The sequence below is a fragment of the Seriola aureovittata genome, chromosome 15, assembly GCF_021018895.1.
Source record: "Seriola aureovittata isolate HTS-2021-v1 ecotype China chromosome 15, ASM2101889v1, whole genome shotgun sequence".
NCBI lineage: Eukaryota > Metazoa > Chordata > Actinopteri > Carangiformes > Carangidae > Seriola > Seriola aureovittata.
In genome coordinates this window covers 17,941,111-17,957,553 of record NC_079378.1, presented here as the reverse complement: position 1 = coordinate 17,957,553, position 16,443 = coordinate 17,941,111, and the positions used below count along the sequence as shown (strand labels likewise).

General features: G+C 40.0%; 1 protein-coding gene across 2 annotated transcripts; it reads right to left on the bottom strand.

The window, feature by feature from the left end:
* Positions 1–1,516: 1,516 nt before the first annotated feature.
* On the bottom strand, positions 1,517–15,353 carry ska2 (spindle and kinetochore associated complex subunit 2). 2 transcript variants are annotated; one of them, XM_056397404.1, is made up of 6 exons: positions 15,201–15,353; positions 9,434–9,526; positions 8,182–8,358; positions 5,857–5,931; positions 5,177–5,222; positions 1,517–1,814 (listed from the first exon to the last, which is right to left on the bottom strand). In XM_056397404.1, exons 1-5 carry the CDS (start codon positions 15,231–15,233, stop codon positions 5,181–5,183), a joined length of 420 nt encoding a protein of 139 aa, XP_056253379.1. In that variant the 5' UTR covers positions 15,234–15,353; the 3' UTR covers positions 1,517–1,814; positions 5,177–5,180. The 2 variants fall into 2 exon arrangements, with proteins under 2 accessions (XP_056253379.1, XP_056253378.1); XM_056397403.1 differs by having other exon boundaries at positions 5,181–5,222.
* Positions 15,354–16,443: the final 1,090 nt, after the last annotated feature.

Below are 16,443 nucleotides of genomic sequence, written 5' to 3'. Positions count from 1 at the left end.
GAACCTCCAGCTGATTGTTCCTGTTCAGTGCCTGTAGCTGAGTTGTGGTAATTTCCACATGGTCTGTGTGTGTTCTCCCTTTCAGAGCCCACTCAAAACTAGACGATGTGCTGCAGGGTTTTGTAGTAGATGGCACCAGAAAGAGTCCAGGAACCAGTAAAGAAGCCACCACAGTGTGAGTATCAAGTACAGACGAGTGCAGAGTTAAAGGGTAAATTCATTATTCAATTTTATTTTGTTTATTTTTGAGGGGCCAACCAAAGGAGTAACTTCACTCACTCACTCACATGTAAGGATGTAGTGAATGATATACTAAGAGTACATCCCATCTGTAGGTTTCAGCTGTTTGAAGGACAGACTTGTGATGAATGTCAGCTCCAGTGATGACTGGTCCACCACCTAAATGTCTCAACTGGTAAGTTTAGTAAGACTCCTATTTGAATAAAAATAAATTATTTTTCTAAAAATTAAATCATAAATAATTATAGCCACAAGCGTCAATTCCCATTCCAATACTATGTTCCTGCAGTGCAGTTTCAGGACTGCAATTTCTAAGACCCCAGTTTCTCGTGCCAGTGCCACCTCGCGATTAGGAGGATGTAGTTTCAGGACCATATTTAACTGCCATAAAGGTTTATTCCACCAAAATACTACTTTTTATCAAAGGATCCATTACACATCTGGGTTTTATGGTTATATTGTTGTTTGTGGGTCCAGCAGAGATTTTAGAAGGGTGGAAGAAATAAAAGTGAAACATAGAGGTAATGGTCTCGAGGTTATCAGATGTTAGTTACAGAACCAGAACAACATGCTATATAAGCAGTTCAAGTTTTGTCATTCAATGAGGGACTTGGTGTACCCTGCACCAGATCTGTCCTTTTGTGCACAAATAAACCAGCCAAACTGAAGAGTTGACTTGACACTTTTTCATCTTTCAGTCAAGAGAAATCATCTTTTCACACCCAAATACTACAAATAAAGATGGAACCATTTGCTATGACCTGTGCAGTCATAAGATGGCAAGACGCAAGGACAACTTTTGGGACAGATTCAAGATTATATACTGTATGTATACTGGGGGAAAGAACCTCAACAACTCCTGGGGGAGAGAGAGAGAGAGAGAGAGAGAGAGAGAGAGAGAGAGAGAGAGAGAGAGAGAGAGAGAGAGAGAGAGAGAGAGAGAGAGAGAGAGAAAGAAGAGTAGAAATAACATGTTATTGAAATTTCCCTTTAGGATAATATACAGTACAATTATACAGTACATGATGTGACTGGTGTAAATCTCTCTGCCTTGTGACTGGATGGATCTATTTACTCAATAGTATGTGACAAAACTTGATGGGATTATTTTTTATGCTGATAAAGCAGAAAGCGAGGTACAGTGCATGAGTGGCAAGCTCCATTTCACTCAGCTCTTCTCCCCAGGGATGAAAGATTAGGGCAACTAAAATCAGTAAATACATTATAAACTAATACAGTTTGTATATAAAATAAGAAAATGACCAAAAAAGCAGCATTAATACTAATTTTTTTAATCCGAATTTGCAAGATACTACAATTTAATATCTTAATGTTGCTAATATATAGCATAGCCTCTAATAAGTTATAAGACACGTTCCTATAGTACCAGAGGCTGCAGTTTCAGGACCATAGGACCATAGTCAATTAAACAATCGACATAAATTCAAACAATACAGAGGCACGCTGCTCCCCAAACCTTTATAGCCTCAGTCCCAGGTAGCATCCACTTGATGCCAGAGCCGCTCTGATCAGGACCCAGCAGCTGGAAGAGGGGGCCGCACATCCTGTTTTACCTACAAGAAAGGGTTAGGCACATGAGTGTGTGTGTGTGTGTGTAAAAACAAATTAAAACAAACAATGGCAAGCAAGTGTGACAGTAGAAGTCCTGTAGGCAAAAACAACATTGCTATCTATCTATCTGGAAACTTTGTGGAGTCGCTGTAAACAACTGACATCAACATTGTGTTAACATTCAGTCTAATGTCAGCTGGTTTCTGCTCTTTATCTGTCTGCTTCTCTCCTCCTCTCTGTGCTCACATATACAGTATTTTAATACAGCTGAATCCACAATGAAGTTGTTCTCATCTACATTTTTCTGTTTGTGTTGTCAGACAACGGAACAAGTTTGAAACAGTGACTTAAACGTGGCCCATTACGACTACATGTTAACCAGCAGTCACTTCCAAGCTGCTGCTCTGCTGTTGTTAAAATCCTGATTTTATAACCACGATGTCATCGGACAACATCACCAAACACATCAGTTAAAGAAAAAGACTGAGCTGTGATTTCAGCTGTATTTTATGTAAAAACGATCACTCACCGATGTTTGGTCTGAGCTCTACCTCATGAGCTGGACACCAAATATGTTGGATTTCGGTTGTCTATCAATTTCGTCAAAGTCGGCTATCTAAGTTAAAGGGAGCAGCACTTGAATTAACAGCCAATTCTGACAGCTTTATTAGATAGCATTGAACACGTGGTATTCAAATGCTGAACTGAGGTTCTTACACTTCCTACAGAATAAACACAACTGGAATTGTTAGCAACAATAGCAGGCTCTTATTGTGATACCAAAGGCTTAAGTGTTAGCTATTAGTAACTGGAGGATGTCTAATATTGCTTCAGCTAAAATTGGTAAACCAATTCTCACCACAGTGCACTTGTTTGTAAGTACACCTGGAGGTTTACTCTTGTGGTGGACTAAAATTCTTAGCTCTAACCTTTGCGGTTTTGGCCAAATTATGAATTTAATATTGCACAATTATGAATATTTGCCAACAGTACTTTGCCTCACACGGGGCACCATTATGTCTGGTCTCAGCTCTACCTCATGAACTGGACACCAAATATGTTGGATTTCGGTTGTCTATCAATTTATTGTCTATCATAAATTAAGAAAATATTAATATTAAAAATATTAATATTAAATAATAACTTTAAATTAATTAAATTAATTAAAGTCCTCGGGGCACCAGCCAAAACTAATAGGCAAAATATGGTTTCAGTCTCAATTTATTACCATTAATCTGGAACTCTGATTAACAATTAGAGTTTACTAACTATAACCAAATTACCATATCAACAGTAAGTTAATGAAGGATTGGAATTCTACAAAGTAGAGGTTGGCAATATTCACGCGTGTGCAACATTAAACACACCAGTAGTTATACTTAAAGGCATTTATTTACAATGGAGCAGAGTAAAACTCAATGTCTAATCTAGTATATACAGGTGTGTGTATGTGTGTGTGTAGGGGTATGTGTGTGTGTCTGTGGGGACACAAACAAAGGCAAGATGGCCGATTCAAAGTTGTCACTGTGACCACATGACCTGAACAAAGAAGACTACACAAGATGGCGGTAAAAACCAGTCCTTGGAACAAACAAAGAGGTCCTTTCCAGTGTTGTTGTAAAGTCCAGTGAGTTGGGAGGCTTCCTGGTGGAGTAAAGTCCTGTCTGGCTGTGTTGCTTTGCTGTTATTTCCTTTGTTCTCCTCACAGAGTTAGCTGTTCCACACTAACTCTGCTATGACTCCTGTTGCTTGGAAAATTAGCTGGACTTGTGTCGTAGCTGCTGATTCTGAAAAGAACTTGGTTCACTCTGAGTTAATCCGAAGCAGGTCACTGCTGTTGAGAAGAGCGTTTGCAGGCTGCTGTGAGCAGGCCGGCGAGAGAGCTGGTTTCTCAGGTAGCAAGGCTGACCTGGGCTGGGGCCTTGTTGCCCTTTGAGGAGCCGAGAGGAGAGAGCAGGAGCTGCTCTCCAGAGCAAGCCAAGAAGAGAAGAGAGAGAGAAGAGGGACAAGAGACCTGGTTTTGTTTGGTGACCCCCCCTTGGGGGTCACATGTCACATGCTGACCCACATTGGCCAGTGAGGTCCGTGGGGGGAAGGGTGGTCCCCAGGTGTGAACAGTGGGCAACTGTGGGGTGTGAGTTCCTTTGTCCACTGGAGCACAGAGACATCTGGTCTCTTGAATGATGAGTCCCAACACAGAGATAGTTAGAAGAGACACAATATCTTTCTTATTGTGTCTCTCACAGCCTCTGTCTGGGTAACAAACTGCTGCTCAACTTCTCTACCCCAATTCATTTTGAAACAGCAACGACAAATGGAGAAACTCCAACTTAGTCACATGGTTGAAATATGATCAGTCAGTCAGTCAGTTAGTTGGGGACATTTGTGATTATAGGGCTGGCTCTGCTGTTGTGGTCCAGTCAAAGATGAAGACTTAATTATGGATTTTGGACACAGAGAAAACATCACAGAGAACATCAGTAAATCAGACGCGATGAGAGTGTTGAAAGCTCGTACAGACCCCTGGGTAAAGAGTTCACCTTCTTACAGAGTTCTTACAGGTTTCAGACCTTTTATTTGCTGCCTCAGCCCATCAATGACAGACACAAACTGAACACTCAGTAAATTCAAAGATCATTGAAGTAAAAGGATTTCAATTATTTTTGAGTTACACAGAATAATTAACTAATAACTGTATCAGAACATTGTTTCTGCTTTTACCATAATTACCACCAAATTACAGAGTAGGAAATAATGACAGGCCTGTAACATGTTAAAGTAAATCACAGCTGAAACCCTGGATTTGTATGATACACACAGAAAACAATAAGTTCTACACATTGTGTACTAGCTGCCAACAGTGTGTGTGTTCTTTTATGGAAACAGGACACTAGGACTAAACAGCATACACCAAGAAGACTAAATGACTGATGTGTTTACAGGACACAGAGTATGTAGCCATGCCAGTGGCTCTGTACACAGTGCTTCAATCATGTCCACATGCTAATCTGTTAAAAATACCAACATGCTGATGTAAAGCAGGTATCATGTTTGCCATGGTTACTGTCTTAGCTTAGCATGTTAGCATGTACAGCTGAGGCTGATGATGATCATTAACCAAAAATTTACAAATAAGATGTCCACTAAATGATGGAGCTAGATGAAAGTCAGCGGATCAAAGTTATTACATTTCATCCTGAGGGAAAATGAGTGTTTGTGTAAAAGCTTCATGGAGATCCATCCTATAGTTGAGATATTTCAGGTGAGACTGAAGTGGTGACTGACCAACAGAAAGATCAGCCAAGAGAGTGACATGCCATCTCTACAGTATTCAGAGCAAAGGAGTAGACGTGAAGGGACTCACTCACTCAGTGGCTGCCGTTGGCCAAAGCTGCTGCATCAGGAGGCACCTGGAGGAAATCATTTACTAATTTAATTCAACAGCAGCAGAAATAATCAACCACACCCTGCAATCACCATTATGATACCGGACTCGTATAAATTCAACTTATGTTCACTCAAAAATAAGAACACTTCATTCAAAATTCACACTGACATTTGTTATAACACTAACAACTAAAATCCAGCCTTGGGGTAGAGCCATTCAGAACACTCTATTGTGTGGCTCAATTCATTTGTTTAAATCAGGGCAGCAGTTTCTTTTGAAAAACAAATAATATTAACTAATATTGTTGTTTATCCCATATTTCTGCCTTTAACGAACCTCATCTCCCATAAACTCTTGGCCCTTACGAGCCAAACTTCAGGGCTCCTGTGCAATGCAGTAGTCTCTGTGGTTTAGTGTCACTCCTCCTGATGACATCTCACTGGTCTCTGACCTTGTGCCTTGCTGTTCTGTCAGAGCTGTGAAGTCTGCTGTTGTGTTAAACTACAATTGGGGCAAAGCAAAGGCTGGTTTCTAAAACATTATGAGCTCACCACCAGCAAAGCATCAGACGGCTTTTGTTGTGTATCAGCCAAGGAGGTGCTGACTGTCACAAAGGTTACAGGTAAACACAAATAGTCCTAGAGCTAAGGTCCTACCTCTTTTGTGGTCTGACTGTCGGCTGAAGCCAGGAGATCTGCTGATTGTTGCTCTGACTCCGTCAGCGGCTGAACCTGCAGCATGTTGACGAGGACACAGTCACAGTTTGTAATCAGGGATGCAGTTTATTTGTGCATTATGAAATGCCATTGCTTCTTGTTTTCTGTTACATCACATTTTTATTTATTATGCACATTTTGTAGCTATTTACAAGACAAATATACACACATGTACATGCCCTAACAGAAGTTGATCTGCAATAGAGCTATACCACTATATCCCTATATAGAAAATAGCTTCTAAGATCGAACTTTAAAGATCTACCCTACCTCTTACCTTTTTGAGACTCTTATTTTGAAAGTGTCTGTGCCAATCCAATTTGTGGAGATAGTGTTTGTGTGTTTCTCTCAATATATATGTGTGTGCACGGAACATCAACTGTCCGCCTCATGAGGGACATGGGAGTAACAGAAGCAAAAAAGCAGAAGGCCCTGAAAGACCTGGCTGAAGAGGCTGAGAAGTGCAGCTTTTGGCTCTGGCTGAGGAGAAAGGATATGAGTTGTAACACCTAGCGCAGGGTTGGCTGCAGGGGTGGCAGGGAGACGTCCCTGTCACTGCCCCTCCACCAGGACACGTTCTGGGTTTAAAGGGGTGAAATGTTGTGGATCGGTGGTACCCGGCTGACGACCCTGCAGCCAGCCGACCCAAGGGCACCAAAGGAGGTGCATCAGGCAGTAATGCCACAGCAGTTCCCAGGAAGATCGCACAGTCAAGGCTCAGCTTCCTCATTAGGGCAACGTATGACACACTCCCCTGCCCACTGAATTTGCACCTGTGGTTTGGCCAGGAAGAGTGCTGCCCCCTCTGCAACAGCCTAAATGCAAGCCTCCACCACATCCTATCATGCTGCAAGAGGGGTTGGAGAGACGCAGGCTGGAAATGAGCAGAGGTCATCCCCCACCAGCAGACCATCACATCCAGTTTGTCAGAGAAGGTGGGGGCAACACAAAGACAACACCAAGAGCTCCACCAAGGTCAGTTCTTGCCAAACAAGACTGCAGCATGAGAGTTGATCTCGGCAGGAAGTCTCAGTTCCCCAGAGAGATCACCACCACAAGCCTCCGCCCTGGCATAGGGATGTGGTCCAAAAACAGTCAATGAAGGTTGGAAATTGTGGGATTTAAAAAGAGTTTGTCTGACTTTATTTGAGGGAAATATTCAGGGATGGCAGTTAGAGTTCGCAGGTAGCTACAGTTAGCAATTGGAGCTGTGCCTGAAGTAAGACAGCAGACATTGCTGAAGATGTAATGAACATCACAATCCTCTACACTGTAGTTACAACAACACCACACCAAGCAAGCGAGAGAGAGGGAGAGAAAGAGAAGCTAGTGCTTACTGCTAAGCTAAAGTAACTAGCTGATCTGAACAGCATGTAAACAACTTCTGAGTTTGTGAAAGTCACTAACAGGAGCAGCATGTGTAAGTTTAAATGTACAGCAGGTAGTTAGACACTGTGATGAAAAAAACAGCAACATTAACTGTGTTCAGACAGAGCAGCAATAAACTCTACCAGTAACAGAAATGGGACACGACACTGACGTCAGCACGTGAACGGTGTCACTACGATAAGTGAAAAGACATCAGTAGAAATAAATCACTGTGTAAAAATGTTCACAGTAAAAAAGTGAGTCAGTTAAAGGTGTTACTGCATTACATTTGATAATTTGACAATGATATTTATATTATTATTTATTTATATTAAAACTATAAAATTAAAGAACATCTTTAGGTTACCAGATATATCAGTTCCCAGGGGAGAACAGCAACGAAATCAACCAATTAATTGCAGTTAGGCACTTTGGAGCCTTAGCATACACCTGATAATTATTAATATACTCAGTTGGTGATTTATTATTAAAATAGTTTTAGACAGTTTTTGATTAAATTGATCACTGTGGAGGATGTAGTGTTTATTACATTATACATCAATATTATAATGTTTCTGTTATTTAGCCTACCTCAAGTGATAAAACGGGATGGTGGGGTGATGATGGTGGTGGTGTGTGTTAGTGTGTGTAGTAGTTCGTTTTTCAACCTGACAACAACATATACCGGGATTGCTTCATTCAGCAATCCCACCAATAATAATAATAAAGACAAACTGACAACAACATAGAGTCGGATTGCTTCATTCAGCAATCTCACCAAAAATAAAGATTTGAATAACAATAGTGTGAATGCTATAGCATTCATGTGAATGGTAGTGAATGGTATGTATGATGTGTACAGTACTGTGAGCCTGCTGTTGTAGCTGTTGTAGTTACCTCCACATCGGTTGTCTGCTGCAAGTGTTGGATCAACTTCATGACACTGCCAAGGTTGTTTCTGATGGAGTCCATGGACTCTTTCTGTGCAGCTGTGATCTCCTTCACCTGGGAGCACAGCTCTGCATGTTTGGCCTTGATGGCTGTCAAGTTCTCCAGCATCACTGCCGGGTTCTCCTGCAGACACAGTATTTGTATATATAGCAACAGAACAGAAAATATGGGATTTCCAAGATTGATTGTGAAGATTATCAGAACGTGCACAACAAAATTGTACACAAGTACTATTAAAATGTAAAAATCAATTCGGTACTTCTTTTCATTTAGTGTGGGAATGGTCTATTGTTTCTCCTTTTAGGACACTGGTATTCTCCCTAGCTGTCATTATTAGGGGACAGGTGTCTCCTGCCATCACATAGACTTCCAAACAAGAAGTTGGACTTGATTTGGAAGATTAAGTCTTAACTTCAATGTCTGTTCTCGGTCACTGGAGGAGTCAGACAATGGTTCATGAATGAGGAACATTTCCTCTTTGGAATCTTTCATTGTGCCCGGGTTTGTTTTGTTCTGTTTGTTGTGTTACCTGTTCTTAATTGATTTACTGCAATATTTTCTCGTGTTGCATTATGTTTATGTATTAAAACACTGGGTAATACATTTCACTCTAAAATGTCTTGATAATCTTCAGATTTCATTATTTCTTTGATATATTCAGTGCCACCAGTACCAGAGGCAGCAAAGCTGAACCTCCACCATGTTTTACTGTAGATACGTGTTCTTTACTTTATGAGATTCATGTCGTCATCGCCTATAAACTGATGCAGTGCATTCCCACAAAGCTCTGGAAATATCACCTCCTTTTTATGCAACATAAGCATCATTCATTGGTTAATTCAGGTCTTGTGGACACTGAAGATTAAGCATAGGTGAATTTTTTTGTTTTTTATTTGGTTTGAAGAACTAATTTAAATCAAACAAAAGGTGCTAATAACTTTAATGTCTTTATTTTTAATTTAATAAGTGGACATTTTATTAAATATTCTGTATCCGTACAAAACTGGTTCATTTGCATTTATTTCTGAAGATTCTGAATTCTGTAGTTTGCCAATAATTTTGACCAGGACTGTGTGTTTGCACACAAATGACAGACCTGCCATCATGTCCTCAGTTTCCTGTGGACTGGGGATGTTGTCCTGTCTTAACTGTATGACAATGTTCAGAGAAACGGTGTCGGTGGAAGTACAGTGGTTACCTCAGCAGGAGATCCACTCTCTGCAGTGCTGTTGATGAAGTCCAGCCTCAGTCGCTTCTCAATGTATTCCAGGTCAGCCTCTGACTTCAGGAACTGCAAGGACACTCAGCTTTACACTTTAATGGTACATTGGCCAACTTGAGCTGCTTCTTTCTGCTCAAAAGTAGATATTCAATACTCCTGCTGATACCTGGACTAACAAAATGATTATCAAAGTCAGCAACCATATGATCAGAGAATCAGTAAGCAAGACTACAAATCTGACCAGTTTAATGTCAACTTTCAGTGCTTTAGTACAGTTTCCAATACTCATTGCTACAGACACATTTCTGTTGGTAGCATAAAAATATAGATGAGCCGTCCTTAATGAAACCTACATGTTCTTTGTCCTATGTATCTTGTTCTGACCTGAAACTGAGTTTTTAAAAGTATTAAAAATGCCATAAAAATCAATAAATAACACACTGTACAACTGCCAAGACTGATTTCAGGTGGTATTTGTTTTAAGTGAACTTCAGATTATCTGTTAAGACATGATTACTTCCCCAAATCAGGCCTATTGTCAGGAAGTTCCTTTGACATGGCAATGCAGCAGTTATCTCTCCAGGGGTCGTTCACATTTTCCAGAATTCTTAGTAGATTTTTCTGGCAATATCTGACATCTGAGTTCAAGTAGCTAGTTTATTATGTAAATAAATTGTTAAAATTGTTACTGTTAACATGTGTGTTACATACTGACTATGTATGTTATTACAGATCATTCAGAAAGTCTTCAGACCCCTTCACTTCTTTCACATTCTGTTATGTTGCAGTTTTATGCAAAAATAATTTAAATGAATTTCCCCCCTCATCAATCTACATTCAATATCCCATGATGACAAAGTGAAAACAGAATTTTAGATTGTTTTGCAAATTTATTCAAAATTAGTAGAGTAGAGTAGAGTATTCAGACACTTTGCTATGAACCCTTGACTGGAGTTCACCTGTGGTAAATTCATCTGAGTGGACATGATGTGGAAAGAAACACATGTAAGGTCTCACAGCTCATATATATATATATATATATATATATACACACACAGATATATATATACACACATATATATATCTATATACACACACACATATATAAAATACAGATCAGAGCAAAAACCATGAAGAGGAAGGAACTGCCTACAGAGCTCAGAGACAGTATTGTGTCAAGGCTCAGATCTGGAGAAGGATATAAAAAGATTCCTGCTGTATTTGAGGTTCCCTAGAGTGGCCTTCATCATTCTTACATGAAAGAAGTCTGGAACAACCAGGTGTCTTCCTACAGCTGGATCCCTGGACTAACTGAGACATCAGGGAAAAGGATCTTGGTAAGAGGGAGACCAGGAACCTGATGGTCACTCTGGCCGCAGAGATCCTGTGTGAAGATGGAGAAACTTCCAGAAGGACGACAATGACAATAACTGCAGCAACCCACTGATCTGGGCTTTATGGTGGAGTGTCCATACGAAGCCTCTCCTCTCCTCTCAGTAAAAGGCACATAAAAGCTGCTTGGAGTTTGCAAAAGAGCCACTTTAGGACTCTCAGACTGTGAAGATTCTGATGAAACCTAGATTAAACTGTTTGGCTTCAATTCTAAGTGACATGTCTTGAGGAAACCAGGCACCACCTATCACCTGCCCAACACGATCCCACCGGTGAAGCATGGTGGAGGCAGCATCAAGTGGGTTTTTTTCAGCAGCAGGGAGAGGAAGCTTGGTCAGGGTTGAGGGAAAGCTGAACAGAACGAATGAGAGAGAGATCCTTAATGAGAATGACTGGGTGTCTGAGGCCCTGAGTGCTCTGTACCAGTCTGGCATCCACCAAATCGTCCCAATCCAACCTGACAGAGCTTAAGAGGATCTGCAGAGAAAGAACTGCAAAAAAATCCCCAAATCCAGATGTGCAAAGCTTGTGATGTCAGACCCAGGAAGACTGGAGGCTGTAATCACTGCCAAAGGTGCTTTAACCAAGTCCTGAGTGAACTCTCTCAACAGTTATGTCAATATGATATTTAAATTTTTCCTGTCTAATTCTTATCATTGATAAATTATGTTTTCACTTTGTCATTATGGGATATTGATTGTAGATTGCTGAGGGAAAATTTTATTTAAATGATTTTAGCATAAAACTGCAACATAAGAAAATGTGAGGAGTGAAGGGGTCTAAAAACACTGTGTGCTGCCAAATAATTGCCAGAGGACTGTAGCCAGGTACTGTAATTCATACAAATCAATTAACACCTACCCCAAGTTTAGTGCACAGCATTTTATTCAAGCTGCAAAGCTAAAACTGTGCAATGTTATTAAATCGTTGTCATGTAAATCTAAATGACTGTGCACCTTCACCCCCAACATTAACACAAGGGGAGTTAATGTATAATTCAGCAGGGAACTAGAAAAGAGAACTAATTTTGCTCAGCAAAACACGCTCTCTCACACAGTGGTAAATATTTTGGCTGTGCTGGCTGCATGCTTTAAAACCCGTGAAAAATTTGTACTTTAACAAACACAATAGGAGCAATATTCTGGAGACACAAATATTTTTGCATACTATTTTCTTTTTCCATACTTATCCAGACCAGGAAATGACTAAAATCAAATTCCACACTTTTCCATACTGCACAGGAAACCTGTCTATCAGTTATTATTCAAAGCAGTTTGGAGGAGTCTGACTGTTTTACCTTGTGTAGTACAAGACAAAGTCAAGACAGATTAAGTTAGTAGCCAACACACTGATACACGTATCTGTTTTCAGTGTCTCAAATTGCACACTAATTATTTTCAATATATTCAACATATGCGTAGTGCACTCTCACCTACCCATCTATCATGTTTACTTGAATTGATACAGTCTAGATATGTAACAGTACTCAGTGCAGCTGGTCTCTGCAGTTTTCAGATGCTTTGACAATACTATTGCACTGCTAGCTGTCTGATACAGTAGTGCAATGAAGTCAGAGCACCTGCCAACAGCTGGAATCTCAGAGTTTGGAAACTTTTCCTTTGCTTGTAACTATTTCTGGCCAATGCACTTTTAACATTGCACTGGTTTTCTAGCAGTAGTACAATGTAAAAGGGCACTGGGCAGACGGCAGACTAGCTTAGCTAAAGGCTATATTCTACAGTGGTATGCAAATGTTTGGGCTCCCCATGCAAATAACTTATCTTGTTGATTTTCGCTGTGAAAGGAAAGCCATGCAGCAAACAGATTTTCCACTATTGTTTGGAGCTGTGCATTGCATGTGAAAGAGTAATATGCATCAACAGCACACTCAAAAACTGACCATATTTAGTCTAAATTCTGTCTGCTATAAAAGCTAAAACTCTGCTTAGAATCAGCAGTGTGGATTTGTAACACAGCAAGTGACATACTGTTGAAAGGTCTGGAAAAAGCTTGTAAGTGGACCTTGGGTTAAGACTGTTTGGTCAAACATTTTAAACCGGCTTTACTGAGCTATCTGCTTCTCTCTTTACAAGCTGACAACTCACTACAGACACAATTATGTTAGCTATTCACTGCATTTAAAAATCATTTTAAAGCCGCCCTGCTCTGCTTCCCATAATAATTACACGGGAGGAGTACAGGTAATTTTTTAGAGAGGGCTACTGTTAAACCAACACTGAAAAATATTTGAATAAAAAAAATATATTGAGCTGTACTGAATGTGAGTGCCTTCGATCCACATGCCTTATGGTGTTCCAATTTAACTGGTGGTCATGTTGTCTGCTGATCTTTGTTTATATATTTCACTTCCTGTGCTCCAGATGTTGTTGTTCGCAGTTTCGTAAATTTTACCAATAGTAGGCCTACCTGTGTCTGTGAAGTGTGAGTCAATTTAAAATGCAAATCCATGTCAATGTGACCTACAAACAACAATTCGAACTGAACAATATGAAAAAATATAAGTATTGCGCAAGCCCTGCAATGGGATTCGAAATTGTGTTTCTGTGTTATAAAGCTCAATCAGATGTCTTCCTCATTGTGCCTCCAATCTGCTCAACAAAATTCTGCTTTAACTACATAAATCTGGTTTAATCTGTCAGCCGCTTAACACTTGTTAATGATTCAGCAAATTCGCCCGTGTTAACTGGTGACAGTAACAACACAGACAGATGCTGCCTACTTAAGAGCAAGCCTTAAATGCAAATGATTGCCTTACACAGCAAAACAAAAGGTGTTATGAAGAATACACAAGCCTCAAAGAAACTGGCTTTTGTTGGTTGCTAAAAAGTTCACATAGTGGTCTTTACAATGCACATACCAAACCCATGTCAGGACATATATTTTACACAACCACTCACTGGTTATGTAAAAGCATCACTGGCATTATTGTGTGTATCAAGTAAGTTTTCATCTTTCATGAGTTCAGATAAACAGATCACTGGATTTGTTCAGCTTCCATGTATCCTCAACTTTTTTCTTGTGGAAGTTGGCAGATAGGATTTTAAAGGAGGAACTGGTGGTTGCTCCCTCTGATGAGCAGGGGACCAGTCATCTGAGAATGGAAATGGCCGAAAAGTGCTACTTACTTACTTACTTAATAACATGACTATCTGTACTGTGTCGAGTGTGTGGTCAACATGACACACGTCAAAAAGGCTAAAGCAGTTTGGAGCACTTGCAGTTGATTAATGTCTTGATGATGGAATTAGCATGCATGTTTTTTCATTTATTTTCTGCCAGATTGAGTGCAGGCTTTGTGAGAACAGGTTGCACTGGAGCAGTGTTGATCAACCAGCTCCTGATGGAGACTTACTGCCCTGCATGTGCTTAGCATTTGAAGGAACAAATAAAAGAGTCCCTTTCCAAATTAGGTCTATTCAATTTGAGTTTATTCAGTGATTATGTATTTCATGTTAAATGGATTCTGTTTGCTGAAATGACATAGTTTTCACTGCTCTCAAAGTGCATTTGATAATTTGGTGTCTCTTTTCCATCTGATGTACTCCACTTTGTCCTACTTATTATTGTAATGCAACAGGATTATTTAAGTGTTCAACAGCATAAATAAAAATGACAAAATAACGTTCAAAACCTATCAGAGGTCTTCTTGCAACATCAGGCTTCAGGTTCACCGTGTAGGGCGGGTTACAGGCAGTCGAGTCGGTCCTTCGACCAGAGGGTGTGAATCCAGTTTAATTACTTTGCTTTTTTATACTTGCTGAAGGTTTATATTTTCTTAAATTAAAGTTTATGATGCGAAGAACTAACCGTGTTGTTTTTATAGCCTCCTGTCATTTTAAAGTCAGTCTGTCTAACACAGTTTACATGAAAATGACGAATCTGCGAGTCAACATCTGGAGTTTGTTCGACAGACCCAACCGTAAACACAGACCATCAGACAACATGGCCACCCGTTCACCGGGAACAACGGGAATACGTTATAACACTGGACAACAGCCATATATTTTAATGAAGGTCATGTTATTAAATGTTGAAGACTGTTTGACGCTGCTTTAACAGCATACGTCTAAACTGGCCTCACACTGGGCGTAGTGGTCACTTCATTAAGTTAGCCTGTAAGCGAGAGTGTTTCAAACGAGGCTGTATCGTTTGGTGCTCTAACGGGCATGTTGAATGGCGCAAAGGAGTTTTAGGTGTTTACTGATAACGTTACAAAGAGAATATTAAAACATGACTGCTACTGATTTTCTCTGTAATTATTCAAGTGGGTTAAAAGCAATTTAAGGAAAAGAATATAACAGACAATAAGAGAGTTTTACACTGCGCTTACCATTGCCTCAAGCTTATCAACTGTTGTCTCCATGTTGAATAGTTTTCGATCTGATGCGGGCTCTGTGATTGGCCAGCTGGAAGGAATGGAGAAAGCCAATTGGGCAGCAGTGTGTGGAAAGAGCCTTCACTCCGCTCTGTGAGTGTCGCTGCCATGGATGTACTGGACTCAAAGATGGCGTCGGGTCACATGACTAAAAACCATGGATGTATAATAAGAACTGGATGTAGGACCTAAAATGGCGCTTATTCAGTTCAGCCCTATAGGAATTACTCGCCTGGCAAAAAAAAAGAGTTTCCGGCATCCGGGTTATGGGTGCATCCTGCCCACTGAATATGCGCAGTAGTACTTCTCCCATCATGCTGGGCTGTGAGAACCAGCAAACTCAAACTGCGTTTTGGATCTGACGCTGCACGTTCATGAATGCAATGCTAGTGGTCAAAATCTCACCAAAAATCAAAGATCAGAGAAATATTCTAAAGACTGAAAAACGATTTGTAAATCAGAACTTTGGTTTTTCTTCTTTCCTCTTTCATTAACAATCTGCTGACCCCTCAGATTGATCTGGTGTCCCACAGATTATATAAATTAGTTCAAACCAGCTCCAGCGGCACAACAGTAACATGATGCTGGCACACTGACTTCCCATGATCTGCCCCACTGTTTATAGCAATGCTGCCACTGCAGCCACCACAGCAATATATATAAAAACACATATCAAACTCAGAACATTCATACAGATTCTGCACATTCTCCAATTAATTGATTGGGCATGGGATTATAAGTACTATAAATAGATTTTATTTAGTATGTTATTGATTAGAATGTATTGTATAATGTAAAACAAATATACAAACACACACACACACACAATGTTTGTTGTCTCCTGCTGGCTCCTCTGCACCAACACAGAGAAGATAAGTGGATAAGTGATTGTTAGAGGCACAGGCTGTTTTTAAATTGCCATAGTGACATAACAACTTAAAGAATGACCACTAAGTGCTTTATAGAAAACATCCTTCTACTAGAGACCCAAAATCACAGGATGTAATGACCCAATTGCCACTCCACCTGTGCTACTGTCATGTATTTAAGTATTTTCTGACAGGCTCCTGAAACAATAAAACAGATTTCAAATTTTGTCAGATAAAAGCTTTTATTTTTCTGCTGATTTTACTGCCAAACAATATTTAGATGAAAATGAAAGACTGACATAAAGTGTAGTTTCTCTGTTGCAGTAATA

What these genes read in the sequence shown, in the direction of transcription:
- ska2 (XM_056397404.1), bottom strand. Translation starts at nt 15,233, where the DNA reads ATGGAGACAACAGTTGATAAGCTTGAGGCAATG. An exon ending in TTGATAAGCTTGAGGCAATG is followed by an intron (nt 9,527 to 15,200) that starts GTAAGCGCAGTG and finishes GTGTCCTTGCAG; the next exon opens with TTCCTGAAGTCAGAGGCTGA. An exon ending in AGCAGACAACCGATGTGGAG is followed by an intron (nt 5,932 to 8,181) that starts GTAACTACAACA and finishes AACATGCTGCAG; the next exon opens with GTTCAGCCGCTGACGGAGTC.